The 26839-nt window shown below is 35.2% G+C and overlaps 1 protein-coding gene across 3 annotated transcripts in view; it reads right to left on the reverse strand.

Moving 5' to 3' along the window:
• BLOC1S5 (biogenesis of lysosomal organelles complex 1 subunit 5) overlaps window positions 1–26839 on the reverse strand; it is a 66311-nt gene that overhangs the window by 14428 nt on the left and 25044 nt on the right. Inside the window, exons 4-5 of one of the 3 annotated variants that reach the window (XM_059399408.1) lie at window positions 25574–25632; window positions 9072–10672 (exon numbers count right to left, since the gene is read on the reverse strand). In XM_059399408.1, coding sequence (XP_059255391.1) covers window positions 10493–10672; window positions 25574–25632 — 239 coding nt within the window. In that variant the 3' untranslated portion in view covers window positions 9072–10492. Of the gene's footprint in view, window positions 1–9071; window positions 10673–25573; window positions 25633–26839 lie in introns of those variants that run through there. The other 2 variants (XM_059399409.1, XM_059399410.1) reach the window with 2 other exon arrangements.

Genomic DNA, 26839 nt, shown 5'->3' on the forward strand with positions numbered 1-26839 from the left:
TGGCTTCCATACCAGGTGGGGGGAGGGGAATGTGCTGACAACCAGCTCTTCAATTTCTATTATTTTCTACCAACTATATATTTTGGTCTCTAAACATTCATTTAGAAATTATAACTCTACCTTACTTTGGAGGAAAGGACCAAGGGCTTTTCGAAATTCATTTGAAAACATTCCTGGGAATGCTGTTTCTTGATGTGGTTTTGGTTACACAGCTGCAATCTAATCATCTATGTACTACTCTATACTTCAGTAGAAAGTCCAAAATATCACCTGTTTTTTTTTTTTTTACTATATGCTTTTACTGCTAATAAAACTCTCACATCAATAATATAATGAAAAAATCTGTATGACAGACGTGAAGAAAGGAAAAAATATATATAATTCTCACAAATACTCCTAACCCTCCTGAAATCCTGTATGTACCTTCCTACATCCTGGTATTTTTGATCAGTGATGTAACTTAAATTATCTCTTACACATCTTTGTTCATAGATGGTATACACAGAGCTCTTAGATAGAGGGGGGAAAATCTGTTACACAGTGACACCTGCTGGTTTTAGTTATAAATTTGAAATTCCAAGTGAAGGACAGAGTTCTTAGCATCAAAAGTTTGCTTATTAGAATTAAACATTAATGTTTTCCATTTTAATAAATTATTTTTAAGAGAAATTTAACATGCAGTTGAGGACATCTTTTAAATTTTGTGACAATGATTCCACTGAAGCTTTCTAAACTATTTTCTTAAAAAAAATGTACATTTCCAAGAAAGCTGCTTAAGCCTTCATACTACATGACATTTTTTAAAAAGTGATTTGATTTGTGGCTTTCTTTTCAAATTCACTACAAATATATTTTAAGGGAATGCATTATTTAAACTTTAGAAACATTTACAAGATATTTTCTTTGTAGAACTGTAATTTTAGCAATATAAGCCGTTTTATAAAAGTCAAGAATTACATCTATGTAATAGAGAAACTTTGAAACACAATCTCGCTAACCTCATATATTGACTCTTTCCTCTCAGCTTTATTGAAAGAACTGACATATAACATTACATTACTTTCAGGTGTACAACGTGATTTGATATATGTATATATTGCAAAATGGTCATAGTAAGTTAACATCCACCACTTCACAGTTACAGAATTCTTTTCTTGTGACGAGAACTTTTAAGATCTATTCTCTTAGCAACGTTCAAGTATAGTACAGTTTATTACAATCATGGTGCTGTACATCTCATGACCTAATCTATTTTCTAACTGAAGGTTTGTGCCTTTTGACCCTCTTTGCCCATTTCACTCACCCCCACACCTCTGGCAACCCCTGATCTGTTCAGTTGCTGGGAGTTTGATTTTTTTTTTTTTTTAATTCTACATATAGGTGAGATCATACAGTACTTGTCTTTCTCTAACTTATTTTACTTAAAATGCTCTTAGGCCCACCCATGTTTTCACAAATGACAAGATTGCCTTCTTCTCTATGGCTGCTTAATATTTCATTGTGTATATATAATCACATTTTTTCCATTCAACCATGGATGGATTTAGGTCAATTCCACATCTTGGTTGTTGCAAATACTGCAGTGAACATAGGGGTGCAGATATCTCTTCCAGATACTGGTAAGGTTTCTTTTATATACATACCCAGATGTGGAACTGCTGGATCCTCTGCTAGTTCAAGTTTCAATTTTTGGAGGAAACTCCATACTGATTTCCACAGTGGCTGCACCAGTTTACATTCCCACCATGAGTGCACAAGGGTTCCATTTTCTCATATCTTTGCCATCACTTGTTATTTATTGTCTTATTGATAGTAGCCACTCTAACAGGTATGACATAATGTCTCCCTGTGGTTTTGATCTGCATTTCTCTGATTAGAGATGTTCAACACCTCTTTATGCACCTGTTGGCCATTTGTATGACTTGTTTTGAAAGTTGTCTAATCAGTTCCTTTGACCATTTTTTAATTAAATTTTTGCTTTTATGCTATTGAGTTTTAGTTCTTTATATATTTTGAATATCAACCTCTTATCAGATATGATTTGCAAATATTTTCTCCCATTCCATAGTTTTCTTTCTTTTTTTTTATGTACAGAAGCTTTTTAAAGTTTCACTTTTTGCCTTTGGTAGCAAATACAAAAAAAGAAAAAAAAATCAGAAATCAAAGATCTTACCCCTGTGCCATCTTCCAGAGCTTTACGGTTACAGGTCATACACTCAAGTCTTTAATTCATTTTAATTTTTGTGTATGGTATAGTGATCTAGTTTCATTCTTTTTTCTTCCTAGTTTCATTCTTTTTTTGCATGTGGCTGTCCAATTTTCCCAACACCATTTACTTAAGACACTATTCTTCCCCTATTGTATATTCCTGATTCTTTTGTCATAAATTAAATGAGCACATACATATGGATTTATGTTTGGGCGCTCTATTCTGTTCCACTGGTGTGTCCATTTTTAAACCAATACCATACTGTTTTGATTACTATAGCTTTGTAACATACTTTGAAATAACGAAATGTGATGCTTCTAGCCTTTTCTTTCTCAATATTGCTTTAGCTACTCAGGGTCTTTTGTGGTTCCATACAAATTTTAGGATTATTCTAGTTCTATGAAGAAATGCCATTGGAATTTTGGTAGGGACTAACACAACCTAGCTAACATATGTAATCTGTAGTAATCATATTGAATTTGGGTAGTACCGACATTTTAAAAAATTGTGTAAATCTTCCAATCCTTCAGCGTGGATTATCTTTCCATTTATTTATGTCTTCTTCAATTTCTTTCATCAGTATCTGGTAGTTTTCTGTGTACAAATATTTTACATCTGGTTAAATTTATTCCTAGGTATTTTATTCTTCTCGATGGCAATTGTCAATGGGATTGTTTTCTTAATTTCACTTTCTGATTTCTCTTACTTTTTTGTTAGTGTATAGAAACACAACTGATTTTTGTGTTGATTTTGCATCCTGTAACTTTATTGAACTTGTTGATGAGTGCTAACAGGTTTTGGTGAAATCTTCAGAAGTTTTCTATTTATCATGATATAAGTAGAACTGTGTATTTGCAGATAATGGTAACTTCTTCTATAGTTAAAATTTTCGCCCATACATGGTGATTATTTGCTATGAGGGTTAAGCTTCTCCAGGCCTGGCCAGTCTCAATCAAACTTGATTTTCTTTTCTTACACTTAAGGGAGGAAAACAATTAGTCCAAAGGAATAATGGGAACCTCATATTCTGTATTCGCTTTCATTTTTAAAAAGTATAGTACTGCCCATGTTGACAATGAACTCGATTTGCTGGCCAGGAGGGTTAAATACATTGTCAAGGGCTTGTATTCCTTTTCCTTTAAGTAAAGGCTGGGCCATTTGTGCTTGGTGTGTGTGTTGACTGTTCTCAGCGACCTCAAATCAGAGCGGTCTGTTCCCTAATGGCATTTATCTGCCTTTTAACCTTGGCCACACTCATATTATTTTCTATCCTGTGGCCCAGTCTGAAACAGTAGTAAATACCTTTAGTAATTCAGAATATTTTAGAAGACTGAAATACTGACTTACTAATCTTTGTAGTACATAAAGCAGTCTTAAAAAAAAAACAAACAACTATATAATGGTAAATAAAAATTGGAGACAAATATACTGTGGATTTTCATGACATTATTTATGAAATTTTTTTCAAAAAAGATAAAAGAATTATCTAGCAAATGTTGCTGGTTCAATGTTAGATAAACAAAACACGATATTCTTTGTATTTCTATCACTTTACTTTTTTCCCAAAGAACAAAGTGCATAAGGCTTTGTTACAAGGATGAAGTAAGATAAAATTACATATAAGGCACTTGAAAGTACAATGTAAACTGTAAGCTATAAGTTGTGTTATACAAATGTGAGTATTGATTACTTACCTTAAATACATTTTGCTTATTTCTGCAGAGATCATTAGAATCTTGAATTTTTGTGAGGATCGGATGTTAGTGTGCTTATTAATTTATTGTTCTGTGCGGTACACCACCTGTGAAAATGTCAGTTTCTTTTTTTTTACAGAACATAAATATGAAAATATCAAAGGAAATACTGCTGTTTGTTAATTTTGCCAGATCAATCACAAGAGAGCACTGTTTTTAGCAGTTAAATTTTTAAAATGAGAGAAAGGAAGAGAAGGCTGTGATACCACTGATTTTGACCTTCTAATCATTCTGTGACCTTGAGTTGCACGTAAGTCAATAAAATATTAAGATCCATATTTATTTGAGTTGAAAATTAATGAAATGATTATAAGACTTTTCTGAAGGGCTAAGAAAATACTAGAAAATATGTTTTCTATAATGGTAGATTCAAATATTTTAACTAAAAGAATGTTTAAAATATTTTTCTAGTATTGTTCATCCTGAGATACAGACTTACAGCACCAAATGGCAAAGAAAAGAGCCTCTAGGGTAGTTTCAGGAAAAGCAGTCATTATGCTAAATTCCAAAGCAATAAAACCCTCCACTTTTAATTTGTAATGGCAACCAGAACCTAATATATCAAAATACATGCACGGCAAGAATCAGTTCATAAAGTGAATGGAAGTGTTCAGACGGAAAGCCTATGTGTTCCAGGAGCAAAGAAGAGGATCTACAATGTATCTGGGAGGCATTTGTGACTCCTCCAGGCTTTTATGGCATTTCTGGTTTAATACCACAGATCTAGTACCTCTATCTATATATCCATAATATTTACATATTCACAAACCACAGTATGTCCTAAAAAGAAAAGAATCCAAAATGAAGTATTCAGATAAAAGTAATATAGGTTCAGAACAAGACTACTATATTATTTGTCTTCAGTAGCTCACAACCAGTAAGAATTAAGAATCTATCAGAAGTAATAATCAAATTAGTTCACAGATAATAAATAATCAAATGGACAATATTTGCCACAATAATTAAAACAAAGGTATCACTTTTTATACCAGAATACGGACATTTCTTTTGGAGGTGAATTTTATTATAGTAAAATCAACGCATATTTGTCTAACATGCTATTTCTGGGGGTGCCTGGGTGGCTCGGTCATTAAGCCTTTGCCTTCGGCTCAGGTCATGATCCCAGCGTCCTGGGATCGAGCCCCACATCAGGCTCTCTGCTTGGCAGGAAGCCTGCTTCTCCCTCTCCCACTCTCCCTGCTTGTGCTCCCTCTCTCTGTGTCGCTCTCTGTCAAATAAATACATAAAATCTTTAAAAAAAAAGTTAACATGATATTTCTGTACAGAGAAATCTCACTAGCTACTGAATATGAAAAACACTGGGAAAAAAATTTAACTTTTTTTTTTTCATTGCAATGTAAATAAATGGCAACAACTGAAGGCAGATATGAAAGAGTGAAATTCCATATCAAAATTTAGACTGGGAACTGGTTAACTGCCCTAAAGACATTTCTCCATCCCTGTAGCCTAGAAGGGTCCCAGCTTTAAGGAGCCACATCTACACAGGGGGCAGGAGTTACACAGTTTGAGACTTGTGCATTAGTCTCCCCTGACTGCCATAACAAAATACTACACATGGGGCAGCTTAAAGGAGATCTGGTAGCTCATAGTTCTGGAGGCAGTGAGTCCACAATCACAATTCCAGAAAATTCAATTTCTGGTGAGGCTTGCCGAAGGCCAATTCTTGCTGTGTCCTCATATGAACTTTTCTGTGTGTGCAAGTGGAGACAGAGTGCTCTGTTGCCTCTTCCTCTTTATATAAGGATACTGTGTTATGGGATTAGGGCCCCACTTCATTTAACCTTAATTACCTTCTCAAAGGCGGTATCTCCAAATACAATCACATTGGGGGTTTGGGCTTCAACATATTAATTTGGTGGGACACAATTCAGTTCATAACAGGGACTCAGCTGGATGAACAGCAGGACTGATGAAGCCCCCAAGGTAGCACTCTCAATGAGTAAACTAGAATGGACCTCAATGTGCCTCCTTTACTACAAGTAGATCTGTGAAGGGAAAAAAAGCCTCTTCTAGGAATGCCGAAGCTCACATATGTTTGAGGATAAAGGTCCCACTACTTGTGAGTAACTGTATGTGCATGTGTGTGTTCACGCACTGAAGGGCAGGTGAGACAGAGGAAGGAAACCCAAGATGAAAACGGAAGTGATCCAAGTTTGGTGTCGCCCCAAGGAACAAACTGATAATTCAAGAAAAAAAAACAACCCAAAAAACAGTATCTTCTCTATGGGAACATATTTTAAATAAATTCCCCAAAATAAAGTTTAGAAGAATACCAAGTCAACCAAAATCACTGATCTTACTAGAAAATCACTGTAATTGTTTCAGACAACACTACAACAAATTATAGATTTAGAGCCACAAAAAAGGAGAAAAATACAAAATTATATATATATAGTATTAAATACATTTATATAGTATAGTATGAAAATATATATATATTTACATATGTATATAGTACGTAAATACATTTAATGTTTTAAGATAAGAAAAAGAGGAAACAATGTAGCTATGACAAATGACCAGGAATGTTTGAGAAAGAAACATACAATACTTTGGAAATGGAAATGGATTAAAAAAAAATAGTAATTAAAAACTCAACAGGTTATTTAAAAAAAGAACTGATTAGGTTATAAATAGATTAGAGATGGTGAGAACACAAGAATTAGGGAACAGAAAAACAGATTTAAAGAAACCATCTAGAATTCAACACACTGAAGAAGAGACAGAAAATATGAACCAAAGTGATACAAAGAACAAAGTGCGATGATTTCCCAAAGGAAAGAACAGAGAGAATGAGCAATATGCAATATTTAAAAGACATAATGATGTAAAATTTTCCAGAATTTACAAAAAGCACTAATTTTCAGGTTTAGGAAGCTCAATGAATGTGTACAGGATAATAAAAAGAAATTTACCAAAATAAAAAATACTGGAATTAAAACAAAACAAAAAGAAATCCACAGCTAGACACATTGTATTACAATGACTTTAATTGGGTTGGGTGAGCCTGGTGGTGGGTATTATGGAGGGCACATATTGCATGGAACACTGGGTGTGGTGCACAATGAATTTTGGAACACTGAAAATAAAAATAAAATTAAATTAAAAAAAGAAAACACCAAAGATAAAAACTGTAAGCAATGTGAGAGAAGAGACAAATTAGCTTCAAAGGAATACTGATCAGACTATGACATGATTTCAGAAGCAATAATGGAAGCAAGAAGACAAGGAAAGAATATCACTAAATACCGAGAGAAAATAACCATCGACCCATCAATCTAGAATTATAGAGTCAGCTATCTTTCAAGGATAGTAAAATGAAAAACTGTGGGTAAGTCTAAACAAACACTGACTGTATACAGTAAAATAGCTATTTTTGGAGTTAAACTGAGATAAAGTAAAATTCTAATTTTACTTGATTTAAAATTCTAATTTTAGTTGAGTTAAATTTAGTTGATTGAGGAATCAAACTTTGTTCAACAGTTTCTGGTGTTTAGGAAGACAGTAAGGATACTGACTTTAGAATTTGTTAACTATGCAGATTAAATTTTTTGGTAAGCACTAAATTTTTACCTTCTAAACTAGTAGAGGGAGAATAAACAGGAAAACAAAAAAATTAATCTATAAGAAAGCAAAAAAAAAAAAAAAGGGCAGTGAGGAAACAGAAAAGGTAGGACAAAAAGCACTAAAGATGATATAAATGAATCCAAATACATTAATAGTTTCACCAAATTTAAATGGATTAGATAGAAAAAAAACCCAGTTATAATTTTTAAATTACAAATACTAACCAGCTGATGTGTGCAGCCTATATAAATTTTTTTAAAACCCCACATAATTAAAAGTAATAAAAAATGAAATAAAAACATTTCTAGAAATAGAGGCTATGACTACAAGAATCAATTCCAAGCTTGGAAGACAAAAAATTCCAAAGTTGTATGTACCTAACAACAAAGCTTCAAAATATAGAAAACAAAAACTGACAGAATTATAGGAAGAATCAGAAAACTCACCAGAGTATGAAATTTCAAAGTATCTCAGAATCTGAGGGATTACACAGAAGAAAAACAACAGTAAAACAGAGATCATCTGAACAACACAGTAAGTTTGGTCTAGTGGATACCCAAGAACTAGAAAACAGCATGTTCAACTGCTAATGAAACACAGAAACTAAAAATATTTTAGGTCATAAGGCAAATCACAAATTTCAATATATCAATATAACAAAGTCTCTAACCACAAGCCAATTAAAGCATCAATCAACAAGGACAATTTAAAAATCTACAGGTTAAGAAATGAAAAAACATCCACAAATACGTAAGTCAAAATAGAAATCATAAATGAAAAATAGAAAATACTTAGACCTTAAAAACAAATACTTTTATAATACTTTAAAAGGGCAGAACGTTACTTCACTTGGTCATTATAAAATAATCCTGTGAGCTACACAGGACTCATTTCATTTCTGCTCAACAGCATAAATAGAAATGTTGTAAATTGTGTAATTACTAATTTTTAAATGTAAATAAAATATCTGTCAAAAGTGATTTGGAAACTGTGAAATAGAAGTGAAAGTATTAAGAGGGAAGGCAAACCAACTGTCTTTTTCACACACCATGTTGACTAGCTAACAAAGTTACAAAGAAAGAATTTACTACCTTCATGTTTACAGTTCAAAGAGCTTACCAACTCATTTGGGTTTAAGAAGTCCTTTAGATCCTTGTATGAAATATACAAACTTAGACAGTATTTATTATCATATGAGAGGAGCAGACACTATCAGAAACCTTTGCTGTGCAACTGGAACAGCCACATTAAGAGCACGTTTGCTCTCACACACACACAGTCCTGATTTCTTGGTTACGGCATCTGTTCAGATGGTGCGCTGGCAATTAATAGCATTCCAAAAACTGCCTACAGTACAAAGGGAATTTTCATTTAAGGTTCCCCTCCCTTTTCATGTGTGGGCTATTTTTGGAAGTATGGTTTTATTTTTTTCCATCCACTGAAAGAGAATTAAGAAAATTCCAACATGCCTTAGTGTCAGCAAGTGCTCTTTTTAGTCCAGGTACCAGAGAATGATTGATGAACCTGTCAAGCCTACAGTAGCGGACAGAGAAAGTTGGCCGAAGTTCAGTGTTATTGAAAGAAATCTCAAATACTTATTTCATCTCCTCTATTAACTTTAATCACATTTTCAACATGCAGCCAAGAATGAAGCTTTGACAGTAAGCCATAAATTTACACAAGCAAGCATTGTCACTTCTCTGCAGTAGCAACACTGAGATAACACGAGAAAGTTGGGTATTTTCTTTCTTGTGCCTTTCTTTACAGGAGAGCAATAAAAAATATTTGAAAGATTTATCCATACCTCGAATTCATTTGCTATAAATCTCAGAAATTATTGCATTTAATTTTGCTAGGTTTATGGCAAATAAAAAATCAACTTCGTTTCTCAATTAGGCTGTTAAATGCAGATTTTTTTAAAGATCACAGTGATGACAGACTTGGTACATGTTTCATCATAATACACCTGCTTATGAGAACAGACGTTAAACACTAAAAAAGGATTTACATTTAACATGGATCATTTGCCATGTGGGCAAACACTTCTGGTTTATTCAGAGCCAGAATCTTTATATGGTTCCAGAGGGACTCCTTGGCAGATTTTGCTGATTACTCATTACACAGTTGAAACATGGATAGACATTATTTATCTTACAAAGCTTACCCACAGCAAAACAGACACAAATATGAGGTAAATACTATGGATAAGATTATGGTTTTTGGAAAGGCTAAACGTCAAATATATTTTTGGTAAGCTTTTCCTTCTAAGTCTGTTTTAAAAGCTGAAAATATTAAGTGCTGGAAGGCCACTTCACAAGTGTGTTTTGTCATTCAGTGAAACACGTGGCATCATGCTGTCCTGTAAAACCTGCAACCCTTCCCAACGGGCGGCTCAAAGACCAATGTGGCCATCTTTGCCTCAGTAGAGAAAAGATTTTGACTCTCACCTCTCTTAAATGGGATCGCTGCTCCAAAGACAGTTGTCTTTGTCCACATTACCCATGGAATAATACTGTATACATTCTTCCAATAGCCAAGGACGTTATGACAGGCAGCTATTCTATCTGCCGTCTAAGCCACAATAACTAACCCAAAATGGGAATGAATTAAATTATTTTTCTAAGTCTATACCTACAGTTCTCTGAGATAATCAACTGAAAAGACACCCAATGCTGATTAACAAAAAGCAAATTTATCCCATTTTTTCCCTCCTATCCTCCCCATTCAAATAGTCATATGTAGGCACTTAAAACTGGAAAGTTGTGGCACTCTTCTTCTATTAGACACTTCATTAAGACTCCAGTGGAACTTTCTTCTGATGTAAGAGTGCCACTGAATATATTGCTAAGCTTGAAGCAGAGGCTAAATGGTTTGGTGGGCACAGTTTTTTGGGGGAAGTCAATGTTCTCTTACTAAATTGTCACTGTTGTGGTTAAAGTTCTTAAAAGGTTGAAAATTTCGCTAGGTCCTTCTCCATCTCGGCATACTGTTCTTTAAGCCTCTCCATGGCTTTTCTGTGTTCTTCATCCACTTCAGCCTGTCTGCTGTGTTGTTCTTTCATGAAATCTTCCCACTGGGTTATATGCTGTTTTTCACTAGCTATTAAATGGTCATTAAGAATCTGAGAAAAAAAAATTGAAAGTCACATGACATTTTCCAGACAATTATCCTTCTATGCACAAGAGACAAACATAACTTTAACTCTGGTATTTGCCTACTACAGCAATCAGTTTGAAAGTCACAATGCTAAAATGGCACGGCAGTTTTAATGTCTAACAAGAACATGACAAATCAGAAACATCTAAGGCTTCTCTTACTATGAGTGAACTCAGATGGTAACCGTATTTCTGAAATTTCTAAAATGTCTAGTATCTTTAAATGACAAAATCAAATACAATCCAAGTAAATTTTCATGTCTATTTCTTTTCAAATTCCATTTAAGTGTATATAATTTTTAAATCAAATGTAAAGAATATATGCCAAAAGAAATCATTATTATGAGAAACCAAGGTGCATGACTTACATAAAATATTTTTTTGGTGCATTAAAAAAGATTTTAAATTTAAAAAAGCTTTGGGGGCACCTAGCTGGCTCAGTCAGTTAAGCATCCACCTTTGGCTCAGGTCATGATTCCAGGATCCTGGGACTGAGTTGGGCTCCCTGCGCAGCGGGGAGCCTGCTTCTCCCTCTGCCTCTGCCACTGCCCCTGTTTGTGCTCTCTCTTTGTCAAATAAATTAACAAAAAAATCTTTTAAAGAAAATTTTAAAAAGATTTTAAATCTAAAAAAGACCTAAGATGCAAAGATTATTATTAATCACTGGAAAAGAACTTATGACATTTCTTCTGGTTTTGTTCCATTCCTTAAAGTAAATAAACACCAAAAGCATCTGTGCAAATAAGTTCTTGAGATGTTCCTTAATATTTCTACATGAAGATGAAAAAATTTTCTTTTGACTATCACAACAATAAAGATAAAACAATGTATAAGTGCAAAGGTGTAAGTTTAGTACAATTTTAATCATCTCTGAATACGTGCAACAAAGAGAAACTAAATACAAAAGAGAGTCAGAAAAATAATTTTATCTCCCCGCCTTAAATGTTCTACATACATGTCTTTAGAAGTCTGGATACAGACTAAGTCCTATTGAGAAAAAAAAAAAAAAAAAGGGACAGATACAAACCATAAAAAGTTATAAAGTTATAAAGCACCTAAAGTCATTATAAATTCCAGCACTCTAATGAAAACAGGACACCTGGCACACTCAAATACTGGTGCCCAGATGCCTGGTCACGCCAAAAGGGTAGCCGGTAGGGAAAAAAATGGGAACTGTGTTTTCATGCTGTCATCACATCCTAGCTGCTCCATTTTCTCTCTCATCTGAGATGATGATAAGCAAGATAAAAAGGTGGATAATTTGTTGTTCTCTAAGTATCTATGAAATGCATGTTTTTGCTACCTGTCCTGCTTATCTTATCTATTCCTAAAAACTACTGTTATAAAATGACATTATTTTCACTTTACACATGAAGATTAAGGACACTAAAGGTATTTCTCCACGGTCACTCAGCTATTAAGTTGTAGATTCAAACTTAGGTCTTCATGATACCCAACCTATGCCTTTTTTATCCAAAGTGTGAATTGGATCTTTCCAGAGGAAGGGTTACACAGATAGAAAGTCTCTTTTACAGGACAAAAACAACTACTATAAGAGCTTTTTCTTGCCAATCTGATCCGGTTTCTCTGCACAGAGGCTTTTCAAGTGAAACCAGGTTGGAGTGAGTCTGAAGTTTGCCTTAAAGTCAAACATTCCCGTAAAACATGTGCTTCAGACCAGGCACTACAGTGGTGGGGAGAGGGTTAGGGAGGGGTTTGCTGGTGGCAATCAGGTTAGGAAACAGGCTAAACAAAATTCAGAACTTTATTTTTTAACTTTTCAGCCTCACGGATTGTAATTCTCCAAAAGATGAATAAAACATGAAGAGTTCATTAAACTCTTTTCATGGAACTTTGGCAAAAATTATTATATTCTAGGAGAAAAGCCACAGTCAGGCTAAAGATAGAAGAAAATGCACATAGACTTTCTCAAGATGGGATCCCGCTTTTAGCTGTAAACTATTTTTTAATAAATCAGAAAATACTAAACATGCACACTCAGATATTGCTTAATAGATTTTTCTTTTCTTTTTATTCTTTTAAGGTATGTCATAATTGGCTCAGCCAACCCTGTGATTTAGACCACAAGGCAACAGCCCTAATTCTACTTCCCACCAGAGAGCACTTTTTCCAGTCCAATTCAATGGAAAAATGATTTGGGAAGCATATAAACCTAACTTCAAATTCTGGTTCACTTGCTACCAGCTGCTTGACCCTAAGCGAGCTGAAGTTTAACTTTAAAATGAGGAAAATACTTTACATTCATAAATAAATATGAAGTCCAGAGGTAATATATGTCCAGTTCCTAGCTCAATGCCTATGGAACTTAATAAAAATTAATATCACTATTATACAAATTATAAGCAAAACATCTAGAAGGAAAATCAAACCACTTTTTATCCTCCTCATTTTCTGTCCTTTCATTTTAATAATTTATTTTTTATTTTATTAATTTTAATAAATTCAAAAAAATATTCAATATTTATTTTTAAAGATTTTATTTATTTGAGAGAGAGAAAGGGAGAAATCCTGCGTGCATGCATAGGTCCATGCAGGGCAGGGGGTAGAGGGAGAGGGAGAAGCAGGTCCGGGCTGAGCAGAGGGAGCCCAATGCTGGGCTCCATCCCAGGACCCTGGGGTCATGACCTGAGCTGAAGGCAGATGCTTAACCAACTGAACCTCCCAGGCATTCTAGTTTTAGTAATCCAATTTCAGCAATGGATTCTTGTAATAAATTGAACAATACAGGCAACTCAAATAAAACTGAGTTTCCCCTTCCCATTCCTATACTCAATTTCAATCCTCCTTATCATTTGGTTCTAAGAAAGGACTTTACGATGTCATTAAATACCAGTATGTCTATTTCGTAGTTTCAGAATATCATGACTAAAATATATATATTCCAACTAGCTTCTTCGCAAAAGATAGATCACTCCTTGGCCTCACAGTTCAGGTAAAAAGAAGTTGAATGTGGCCTATGCTCTAATCTAGCTGAAAATTTAGTCTTGCTTTCTCATCAAGAACTTCTTTTTTTTTTTTTTTTTTTTCATCAAGAACTGCTTGAAGTCACTTTTAGTTTTCTCTCAGACTCTCACTTTTAATAAAAGAAAATACTATGAGGGATGCCTGGGTGGCTCAGTGGGTTAAGCATCTGCCTTCAGCTCAGGTCCTGATCCCAGGGTCCTCTCCAGCTCCACCCAGCTCAGCGGGGAGTCTGCTTCTCCCTCTCCCTTCAACTCTCCCCCTGCTTGTGCTCTCTCTCTCTGAAATGAATGAATGAATCAATAAATGAGTAAGAAAAGTAAGTGCTACACAATCTTGCATTCTTCTTACCAATCAGTAAAGAAGATTAAAGGACAGCTTCTACATTCCCGTACTGCCAATACCATACTCTTTACATAAATAAATAACATCTGCCTAGCTGGAATAACATCTACTGAAACTTAGGGGAGAACTATATGACTATATGGTAAGTCTATTTTTGTTGTTGTTTTTTTTAAAGATTTTATTTATTTATTTGACAGAGATCACAGGCAGGCAGAGAGAGAGAGGGAGAAGCAGGCTCCCTGCTGAGCAGAGAGCCCCATGTGGGGCTCAGTCCCAGGACCCTGATATCATGACCTGAGCCGAAGGCAGAGACTTAACCCACTGAGCCACCCAGGAGCCCCTAGAGTAAGTCTTTTAATCCAACAAAAGAAAAAAAAAAGTCAAGTCCAATTACAAATACTGCAGTATTCGTGAAAAGCTTGTTTGATTCTGAATTAACTTACCTTACTTTACACACAATTCTAACCATGTTAACTGGTTTTTAAAAGTACACCATATTAAAAGTCACAAATTAGAAAAAAAATGCTGATAAATGAGATAGGAAGAAATGACAGGCATTGGCCTTATGGGGAGGGAGAACACAGATACAAAAACTTAGAACACATATAGTATTTGAGGGTATTTCCCAAAGAGAAAAACTCTCTAATTCTCTGAGGACACCCCCATATTCACCATCATGTAAAACTATTTTCAATAACTCCTAATTTCCTAAAGAAATTTAGCCTATAATAATAATTTTTATGAAAATCAGAAAAGTATGAAATATATTTTTTAAAGATTTCCTCCCAAAATAAAGTGATAAAAGTGGTGTGCCTGAAGAAGATAAAAACCTCAGCTGTGAGGTCAACTTGGCTGGATGGAATGTTCCATTTTCTAAGATTCCCATAAGGTTTTATTTTATGCAATAGCAGAAAAATTCCCAATTAGCTGTATCTTACATATCACCTAGGCAAAGAGTTGAAAAGTATTCTACGACAGGAGGAAAGGCTATCCTAGGGTCTAGCTATTCAAAATGTACGGAAATGCAGTCTGGCCAGTTGTAACTTCCCTGGAATAGGACAAGGAGCTGAGCAGCTGCTTAATTGAAAGCAACACATGAGCCCCCTAACAGACTGTCACAATACTTCAACTCCGTTGAAGCCATTCTAACGCCAACGTGCGCCCCAGCTCATACATGAGGAGGTTACAGAAGCCAAGGACTTAGCCCGAAATGCCAATGCATCTGGTCACAACTACAAAAAGCTCTCAGAAATCAGGAAAAATCTTTTATAAATAACCACGCTAACTGCAGACCATCATCTCCTGGGCACATCACTTTCAGAAACAGCAATTCTGCTTTTATGTTCAAGAAACGGGGTTCTCATGAAAGACTATGGACTCTGAAAAACAATCTGAGGGGTTTGAAGGGGCGGGGGTGGGAGGTTGGGGGAACCAGGTGGTGGGTATTGGAGAGGGCACGGATTGCATGGAGCACTGGGTGTGGTGTAAAACAATGAATACTGTTATGCCGAAAAGAAATAAAAAATTAAAAAAAAATAAATAGCCAAAAAAAAAAAAAAGAAAAGAAAAGAAAAAGAAATGGGGTTCTATGTGAGATTTAGTCTGAAATAAGTGTTCCTTTAATTAAAACACATTTGAAAAACAATGATCCCATTTAACTCTAGTTATGGTCAAACAGCTTCATACAAGTCTGATAGGAAGTGATAGTTCCCTACATACACACCAAGTCCTTTCTCTAGCAACCTTTTCCCCGGTATTATAAATAGTTCAATGAGTACTAAAGATTATTTCCTGATGTTTGTACAAACGTATTTCTTTAATAACAACAAAATGAAGTCACATCACATAGGATAGTTTGCAGCTTTTCTTTTCAGCAATGATATAATATGCAGCGGGCACAGCAACAGCAGGAGGGTGAGAGAGCTCTGCCCTGGGTGCAAATAATAAGACGGTGTATTGTCTGTAGAGAATTTACATCAAGGACACAAACAAATGAAAGACTGTTTTTTATCATCACCAGGCACTGACCATACTGAAAAATGTCGGTGATAAAATACTCCTAAACCAACAATCCTTCTTTCGTCTAAAGCTCTACTCAATTACTGAGATTATTGATGAATTTTAATAATGTGTTTCAAATTAACACATTTTTTTATTTATCCTTTAATAAATTGTGTCTTTTACACTGAAGTGAATTTAGAGGACTTCCAGTTACATGACCAGTCACGGACAAAGATGAAGTCGGCTATACATGTTTATTTCCAAAGTAAATACCAAGTAGTCCAGAATCATTTCAGCTTTCTTTAGACACTAAGACCCTCCAACCTCTGGGGAATTAAATATAACTGCACTTAAACAATGACAGTAGGGCAAATGCAGGTAAGATCTGAATCAGTTCAAATCCATTATTCTATACTACCATTTTTTTGTACTTAAGTTTGAGTATGTTTTTATTTAGACCTAAAATTTTTATACTATGGGGACACTGAGAGCCATCAGAACAACTGCCAAAGAATAAAGACAGTATTGCAATTTCTGGAATTCATTGTGATGTGATTTTTATGAAGCTCTTCCGGACTTATTCTTATGCTTAACACTTTTCTGAACTATTTATCTTATATTTATATTATATTATATTAATTTATTATTATTTATTATTAATTTGTATTAAATTATATTAATATAAATATAAACATATTTATATTAATGTCAAAGAAATTTCAAAATTATAATTAAAAAGCATTTTAAATCAACTGTGAATCAAAGAGATTAATATATCCATCTATACTATTTAATTTGAATAGTCAAATATCAAATTCAATGAGGTTATTAACTAATCTGCCTAAGAATCAAAAGCAAGCGGTAATATTATTAATTACCATAACAGACAATATACAGGTGACTTTTTTCTTTTTTCCAAAATATAATCAATGCACTTAAATTTATTACTTATTTTTTTCCTTTGGTGTTATAGTTCTTTCAAGTTTTTAATTTTTTTATTGGTGTGACTACATACATGAAGTTAAAAACAATACCATCTGCATTTTTGTTCTTGTCATTCATTATTCTTTAACATCTGGCTTATTATTAAACATAATTTTTTGGGAGAAGCGTTAAAAGAAGGTCTATTTTTGGTGTCAAATATGGTATATAATGCTGCTCCTATACAGACATATTTCCATGGACACACACTTAGAATAAGGTAGAACCAATAGTAAAAATCCAGTTTTCTACTCTTTTTGCTATATAACATTGTTTAAACCAAGTAATATATTAAATTATTAGTCTCAGAATTGGCAATGTTTTAAAAAATGACAGAAACTAACAAGTATTTCACATTCCAATTTCAAAAGTAATTAAGAGCTTCAAAAAACCGAATACACCTGAATAGGTAGAGAAAAAGTACAGGCATACACTGTTAACCACTCGGGGATTTATATGTGGGGCTCCTGCTAATTTTTAAAAAACAAAAGTGAAACTAACTTTAAAATAGTTTTTCCTCTTCTAGCAAGAGTTTAGGAGAGCATGTGGTATTAAAAATCAAGTCATTTCAGAACCAGATGAGTTTACTGGTGAATTCTACAGAATACTTAAAGAAGAATTAATACTAATCCTTCTCAAACTCTTAAAAAATTTGAAGAGGAGGGAGACTTCCCAACTCATTCTGTGAGGTCACCAATGTCCTGAGACGAAATGCAGATAAAGACACTAAAAGAAAAATGGGGTGCCTGGGTGTTTCAGTCATTGGTCATCTGCTCTCAGCTCAGGTCATGATCCTAGGGTCCTAGGATTGAGCCCATCAGGCTCTCTGCTCGGCAGGAAGCCTGCTTCTCCCTCTCCCACTCCCCCCTGCTTATGCTCTCTTTCAGTGTGTTTCTCTCTGTCAAATAAATAAATCAATCTTTAAAAAAAAAAAAAAAGACACTATAAGAAAAAAACAAGTGCAGATCAATATTCCTGATGAATACTGATATAAAATTCTCAATAAATTAGTGGCAAACTGAGTTCAAAAGCATATTAAAATAGTCACACACTATTTTGCTCTTGGAATGTAAGGATGGTTTAAAACACACAAAAATCAGGGGCGCCTGGGTGGCTCAGTGGGTTAAGCTGCTGCCTTCGGCTCAGGTCATGATCTCAGGGTCCTGGGATCGAGCCCCGCATCGGGCTCTCTGCTCAGCAGGGAGCCTGCTTCCTCCTCTCTCTCTGCCTGCCTCTCTGCCTACTTGTGATCTCTCTCTGTCAAAAAAAAAAACAACAAAAAAAAACAAAACCACCACACAAAAATCAATGAAAAAATATACTACATCAACAGAATGAAGAGAAAAAACCACGTTAACCATTTCAATCTAACGCAGAAAACGTATTAGTCAAAGTTCAAGACCCTCACATGGTAAAAACACTCCATCAACTAGTCATAAAAGGAAACTATCTCAACATAATAAAGGCCAATATGTGAAAAACTCACAGGTAGCATCATATCCAATGGCAAAAAACTGAAAGCGTTCCCTCTAATATCAGGAAGGAGACAACAAAATTTTGCTTTTGCCACTTCTCCTGAACTTAGTATTAGAAGTCCTAGCCAGGGCAATTAGGAGAGAAAAAAAAGAAGACATCTATATTGGAAAAGAGGTAAAATTATCTGTGCTTACAGAGAGCATAGTCATATGCAGAAAACCCTAAGGTTCCACAAAAAAAAGAAAAAAAAAAAAAAAACCTCACTAGAATCAACAAATTCAGCAAATTTGCCAGCTACAAAATAAAAACTCAAAAATCAATTGCATTTCTATATACTAACAATGAACAATTCAAAAAGGGTATTAAGAAAATTCTATTTACAGTAGCATTGAAAAGACTATTTGGGAATGAATTTAACCAAGGAGACTTGTACAAAAGACTTGTACACTGATAACTAGAAATCATTCCTAAAGAAGAAATTAAAGACATATCAATGGAAAGTCACCTCATATTCATGGATTGGGAGACTTAATATTGTTAAGATGTCAGTACTATCCAAAGTAATCTGCAGGGTGAGTGGAATCCCCTATTAAATTCCCAATTACTTTTTTACAGAAATAGAATACATCCTAAAAGTCATATGAAATCTCAAGTGACACCAAGTAGCCAAAACAATCCTGAAAAAAGAATGAAGTTGGAGGCCTCACACTGTCTTGACCATGTGGTTCTACAGTTTTGATAACTGGGGTCTTGCTAACTCTGGAAAGAGACTCTCCTTCCCAGGGCTAGCTCATTCCTAGAGATAGGACTCATGACTCCCCTATGAGTATACCTTTTATATGCAAGCCAACCAACTGAGAGTCCATACCCCAACCACCTTTACTGGGATCTCAGCCCCTGGGCCACTATCTACCTGCTCTAATCACACAAGGCCAGACAGCCCCTATCCCCTAGAGCCTTCTGAAATTGTTCAAATTATCCAATCCTAAGTCTGCTAACACTGTCTCACATATTCCTTCCTGCTGAAACCACAATAATATGAATGATAATAACCTGTCTCCCCGCCCCCCACCCTACCTCCTGACTAACCTTGGTGTATCCTCATATGGTCCTGTGTGGTACAGCATGCAACCTCCACTTGGGAACTATGAATAATAAACAGTCTTTCCCTGGCAGTCATCCCTTTATCAGTTGGTCTTACCATATCTGAATAATAATAAAACCTTCATTTTACAATATACATTTGTTGATTTCAGAACTTACCACAAAGCTCCTGTGGTCAAAACAGTGTCGTACTAGTATAATGAAAAACACACAGACGACTAGAATAGAAGTGTTCAGAAATAAACCCTTAGATAGATGGTCAAGTGATTTTTGATAAGAGTGTCAAAAATCATTCAATAGGGAAAAGGTAATCCTTTCAACAAGTGGTGCTGGAAAACTGGGTATCTACATGCAACTAAAAATGAAAATGGACCTTTACCTTGCATCATATACAAAAATTAACTCAAAATAGGTCAAAGATCTAACTGTCAAGATCTAAAACTATAAAATTCTTAGAAGACAACAGGGAGAAAGCTTCATGACATTAGATTTAGCAATGATTTCTTGGCTATCACACCAAAAGCAGAGGCAATGAAAGTAAAAAAAAAAAATGAACTTCATCAAAATTAAAAGCTTCTGTGTATCAAAGGGCACTATCAACAGAGTGAAAGCCAACCCACAGAATAGGAGAAAGTATTTACACATCATATGTATGATAAGGGGTTAATATCCAACATATATTAACCAACTCCTACAACTCAATAACAACAAAAACAAAACCAAATAACCTGATTAAAAGATGGGTGAAGGGCTTCAAGAAACATTTCTACAAAAAAGACATAAAAATAGCCAATAAACAAAGGAAAAGATACTCATTAAAGTAATGATAATGATAATCATTAAAGAAATGCAAATCAAAACCACGGTAAGATACCATCTCACACCCATTAGGACTGCTGCTACCAAAGAAACAGAAAATAACAAGTGTTGACGAGGACGCAGAGAAAATGGAACACTTGTGCACTGTGGATGGGAATATAGAGAAGTATGACTACAGGAAACAGGATGGTCGTTCCTCAGAAAATTAAAAATTGAATTACCATTTCACCCAGTAGTTCCACTCTTGAGTGTATACTTAAAAGAACTGAAGGCAGGGGTTTGAACAAATAGGTGTACACTCAAGTTAATAGCAGTGTTATTCACAATAGTGGTAATGTGGGAGCAACACAAGTATCCAAAGGCAAATGAAAGGATACACAAAATATGGAATATACATATAATGGAGTCCTAGTCATTCTTAAAAAGGAATGAAATTCTGATACTGGCTATGACATAGGTGAACAAAGAAATAAGCCAGTGACAAAAAGATAAATGCTGTACTATTCCATTTAGCACAGGTACCTAGACTAGTCCAATTATAGGGACAGACAGTGGAGTGCTAGTTGCCAGGAATAAAGGAGTAGGAAAGGGGAGTTAGTGTTTAACAGGTAGAGTCTCAGTTGGGGTAGATGAAAGTTCTGGAAATGGATGGTAGTGATGGTTGTAGAGCAATGTGAATGTACTTAATGTCACAGAACTACACACTTAAAATCAGTTAAAATGGTAAATTTTATGTTATACTTATTTTACCACAACAAAAAAATTCTCACATCAGGTGTCAGAGGGTTCTTTCTAAATGGAATCAGTTACATTCTTAAATGAGTGGATAAATGTGTTTTTAAAATAAAATTAGAAAATGCCAACTTTAAAAGAGAAAAGAAGTTTATAAATGAGCTACAACTGTGTACAGAGTATTTTGCTGTAATGATTTATATTTTTCTCTACAAGGAAAAACAGTAATAGAACATTGACTTACATATATCTCATTAGAGATAAATTTAAAAAGAAGCCAACCTATGTCTAAGAACAGGTCTATAAGTGAACCGTAAAAACAAAATTTTGAAAAAACAAAATAAAAACAAAATTTTGTACATATTATAGTCTAAGTCAGTGATTCTTATCTGGGGAGGGGTGGATTTTAACCATCATTTAATTTTCTCTTGTCCCTCAAATTTTTGGTTATCACAGCACAGGTTAGGGGGAAGGAAGTGCTACTGGCATGTGGTGGGTAAAAGCCAAAGATGCTTGTAAACATCCTACCAAGCTGCCACAACAAAGAATTATCTATTCTATTATCTATTCTAAAGGTCACAGTGCAGAGGTTGAGACACCCTGGCCTACAGGGAAACTCTGAATAAGTCAACTAAGGCCTAAAAGGCCCTTTCAAACATCTGTCAGTAATACACTGTCACTAATTTAAGCTAGGCCTTATACCAAAAAATGAAAAAGAATTTACTGCAGTTAGAAGTGTCGGAATGTGATAGCCATCAGAAAGGATTTTAAACAGACTACTGCATACTGATCTATTCCTTTGTACTGTCAAACTCCGTGACGAACAACGTATGTGTTATTTCCTTGCTCTCATGAAAAAAATCGTGCAGGGGTGTAACTAAAATCAAGTGAGTATATGTAGGCAAGATAAATCAGAGGATTCGTATTTATTATTATCTCTAGTCTGGTTGAATATGGCTTCAAAAGTTGTCACGTGTGCATGAACCTAAGTTTAAACTGCTGAAGGGTATTCACAGTGTGTTTTCCTTGATGGTGTATTTTTAAGTCCGTGAATTTTCTAAACTAGCTGTATTTTCATTTCACTACTTTTAATGCTAGCTTCCAAAATGCAACTTTGTACTAGAGGGTAGTTTTCAAGACATATGTTAAACAACTGGGGAATGTGCATTTATTGTTCTTCTGAATGTACTTTTAGGTATCAATTGCGGGAAGTGTAATTTGGATGAATGACGTTTATCATAATTTACTTCCCACAGAATTCCACATATTGTCTTGACATAAAAGAATTAAAGATTAATGGCAATAGTCTATTTTATTCCATTACTACTCCCATCTTTCTTTGTTCTGAGAGCCATTCAAATATACAAAATGGAGCCAACAGTATAACCAAGGACAACAATTAACATGAGACTGCAAGACCCAGCCAGAGGTCAGTTTTGCTTTGTACACATTTGCTAGATGAAAATTTAAACTCGTCTGTATCTTTTATATATATGTAATCCGAAACCTCGGCCATGTCAAAGTTTCTGCAGAAATCAGATACAGCAGTATAGAAAAAGGGTCCTTAAAGATACATATTTCAAATGTTCTGCTAACTAGACAAGCACTAAAAAAGAAACAGAGACTAAAGGTTTATTGATCTGCAGAATATGAAGAATTATTACTTTTCTTGAGCGTTGTCTGAGAAATGCATCTTTGTGTAACATTCAGCTGGTCAATTTTATTAAATTATCTTGAGAAAAGAAAATAATTGGAGTGGATTCTTACACAGGTAGCTTCGTAAATGCCATTAGCATGGCACAGTTAGTGAAACACATTTCAGTACATTCTAAAATACTAACTTTTAATGTGCATTCCACATTAAAAAACAGTTCAGTAACATTCTCCGACATATTACCTGTAAGAAATAAATGTAAGACTAACATAATCTAAGGCCTTTATTATTTCTTAAAGCCATTTTTATTCAAACCAAGGTACAGTATCTTAGTATCTTTTAATCTAAGAAATCGTGAATGCGTGGCATTCTCAAATGCTTCACCAACTTAAGAGACCACAGCGGGGCTCCTACCCAGAGTGACTGTCTGCACCTTAAACAATAATCGAGCTGGCAGGGGGAAAATGGTGCCTTCCACTTGATGCAGTACAATTGGCAAAGCTGTTTCATGCAGATTATATAATACAACTTACCTGGTATAAGGAGAAAAATCAATCTGTCAGGTAAGTGTAACTGGTATTTATTTTGCAACTGAGGAGCTTGAAGCTCAAGGATTTGTGTAAGGGGATGAGGCGAGCCAACAAAGGGAACACCGGAAGTAGAAGACTCCAGGTATTTTCTCACCTAAGCTGGTCATTTTCCTACTTATACACTGTTAATACACCAAATGTGAAAAAATTCCATGTGACAAGAGAAATTATTCCAATTAAATTTAATTTTAGGTTAGTTCTGCTCAAGAGTGGCAAGAATTGACATTTTATCACAATCGTAACTGTTCTGACAATGTCTTAGGAAGAAAGATCAATAATGTCTGAGTGCATATTCACGTGAATCTGCTTAAATCATATAATAACATGCTACACAGAACACTCTTTTTAAAAATTTTTATTTTGAATAAATAAATAAATAAAAAGAATTGCTTCTTTACGCAACAGCCAGTATAGCCAGTGTTCTATCAAATAGCTTTTCTGCTTCTCAAAACCAGAAATGGTGCTGGTGCCCTCCACCACAAATTGTTTAATATAGCATTCAAGATACTCCACAATCATCTCCGGAAATAACCATTTAGATACTCTACATAGTGGCTGTGTGAGTCCAAGGACTTCTCACGTCTTTTGTCTTTGCTTACACTGTATCCCCTCATCCTACAATAGCTTTCTCCCCATCCTCCATCAACTGAATTCCTACTCACTGATTAAGATTGGGCTCGAATGCCACCATGTTCCTACTACATTACTCCTTCTGCCAAGATCCTACAAAGTTCTTTGTAACTTGAACACAGCTCCTACTTTATCCTACATCATATTAGTGTTAGTGGTTTGAGACTCTTCTTCTGGATTGTTAGTTCCTGAGTGTATGAACTGCCTTAAACTTAACAAACTAAAATCTTTCATCCCCAGTGGCACCCCACAGAGTAGAGAAACAAAAAATATCTGCTGTCCAGCCTGGGATGGTCCACATGAGCTCCTTGCCTGCCTTTACAGTGCTCTCTGGACACTGTACACACTACAACCTGACAGGTTTCCCAGTCCGGGCTTTGCCTTGCCATTCTGTCAGCATGCTCAGGGGCCCTGCTTCCTGACCCAGCCTGCCAGGCCCCTACTCCTCCTGGGCAGTCTTCACCTGCCTGAATGTCAAGTCCTTTCATTTCAGTAAGGTCTAACTCACCAAATTTTTGAATTTTTAAACTCTGTATTGATATTTAGAGTTAAACAGAGGCTGTGGAAACTGAAACTCTGGCAAGGTTTTTTCACTCAATTTTTATACAGTGCAGATCTGAACACAACCCATTCCATAGAAATGGAGATAGTTATACTTGTTGATACATAAAAGGCATTATATTCAAAGTGATTTAGTATTTTCAACATTTCTTAAAAAGTCTATCTTTGTTAGTTAACAACAATTAAGTTATAAAAATATAAAAATTATAAGTGAAAACAGCAAAAAAAAAAACATAGGAACTTAAATTCTTGTGCTGTTTTTCCACACCTGAATGTACTTAAGATAGACTTTCAATAAGCAAAGCACTACTCAGCTAGTAATTCACATACTCATAGGACTATTCATTAAATAACTCACCCACAGGCATGAATCCTTCCTTTTCTAGAAGAAATATACATAACCTACTCATCAATGTTTCATGCTTAAAAAAAAGATTTATATTTTCGATCTGGTGGGTATTTTTTGTCCTGTGTCAAAGTCTTATTCTCTGTTCTCAATCAGACAAATACTACTTTCAGGGAAAAGATGGTAATGTTGAAAAAGAATAAAAAGAGGTCTACAATTTGAACTAGAAGAATATGGATGGTGCAATCATGTGTTCACACCTCCTCAATGTATTTTCAATGAATTAGTCATTTTTAAATCTTTTTAAATCACTGCATAAAGAAAACAAATTTGAAGGTTTTTTTTTTTTTAAATCAAAAGCAACTGCTGGGGCACCTGGGTGGCTCAGTGGGTTAAAGCCCCTGCCTTCTGCTCAGGTCATGATCTCAGGGTCCTGGAATCGAGCCCCGCATCAGGCTCTCTGCTCCGCAGGGGTGCCTGCTTCCCCCGGCCCCCACCGGCCCCCGCCTCTCTGCCTGACTCTCTGTCTACTTGGGATCTCTGTGCATCAAATAAATAAATAAAATATTAAAAAAAAAAAGCAACTGATAACAGTATGATGACAGTAACAGTTATAGACCCCATTAGCCAAATGATCTACTTTTACCTTCTTTCGTTCCTGCTCCCTCTGTTGGAGTCTACAGACTGAGTCAGAAGCTGCTTGCACTGAAATAAAACATAGAATAGGTTTCAGTCAGCAGTCCTTATTCAAGACTTACCTGAAAAAAACAAAACAACACACACCAAAACACTTGGATTGTTTCAGATCTCATGAAGCTATACAAAAGAACTGATACTATTTTGATGGTGGTGAGGTGGCTAGAAGGGAAAAAGGAAGTTTTGCTAGTATATTAGGGACGCCGTCATTAGAACCACAATCATTCTTGAACCTTGAGGTACAAGCCAAGAGCATTTTAAGTACTAATTCCAATGACAAGTTGTCAACAGTAGCTACAGAATTCTCTAAAAAGATATAAAATGCCTGATAAATTTATCATTATAGTCTGTCTCTACAGTGTCTCTTTGATTTGTTCACCCTCTCTCCCCCCTTTACTCATACATAGGAACTTCTCTCTTGCAGGCAGTACCTGATACTTACAATGCTTCCACAACTTTCTGTTCTTGCTCCTCCTCTCTTATCTGTTAATTCATCCTCACTGCCACCACCACATTCAAATTTGTTTTCACTGAGTGATTTCCCTTTCTAAGGGACCACAATGATTAGTAGTAATTATTAGACTTATTTATTAAGTACTACTATGTGCCCAGACCTATGCTAAGTACTTCTCATGTACTATTCCTCTTAAACCCATTTTCCTATTAGGAGAGGATCACTGTCCCATTTTACAGATTTCTGGCATCTGTAAAAATACTGAGGTACAAAGAGGGGTAATACAACTAGTAAGTACAGAAAGCATGATTTAAAATCAGACCCCTGGGACGCCTGGGTGGCTCAGTTAGTTAAGTGGCTGCCTTCAGCTCAGGTCATGATCCCAGCGTCCTGGGATCGAGTCCCACGTAGGGCTCCTTGCTCAGCAGGGAGCCTGCTTTTCCCTCTGCCTCTGCCTGCCTCTCTGTCTGCCTGTGCTCACTCTCTCTGACAAATAAATAAATAACACATCTTTAATAAATAAATAAATAAAATAAAATCAGACCCCTGCCTCTAAGGACTTGGTTCATACCCTCAACACTCTGCTCCTCTCATGATCTCATCAAGGAAACTGTCTTCATCCAACAGTTTTTCAGACCTTTTCGTTTACTCGATCCACTGTGTTTCTGTCCACAAACATTTTCACTTATTTCACTGTTTCGCATTTAGGTTAATTAACAGCAAGCCATAGTCAAAACTGGAGTTGAGCACTTAGTCGCATAA

This window comes from Mustela nigripes, chromosome 5 (assembly GCF_022355385.1).
Source record: "Mustela nigripes isolate SB6536 chromosome 5, MUSNIG.SB6536, whole genome shotgun sequence".
Classification (NCBI taxonomy): domain Eukaryota; kingdom Metazoa; phylum Chordata; class Mammalia; order Carnivora; family Mustelidae; genus Mustela; species Mustela nigripes.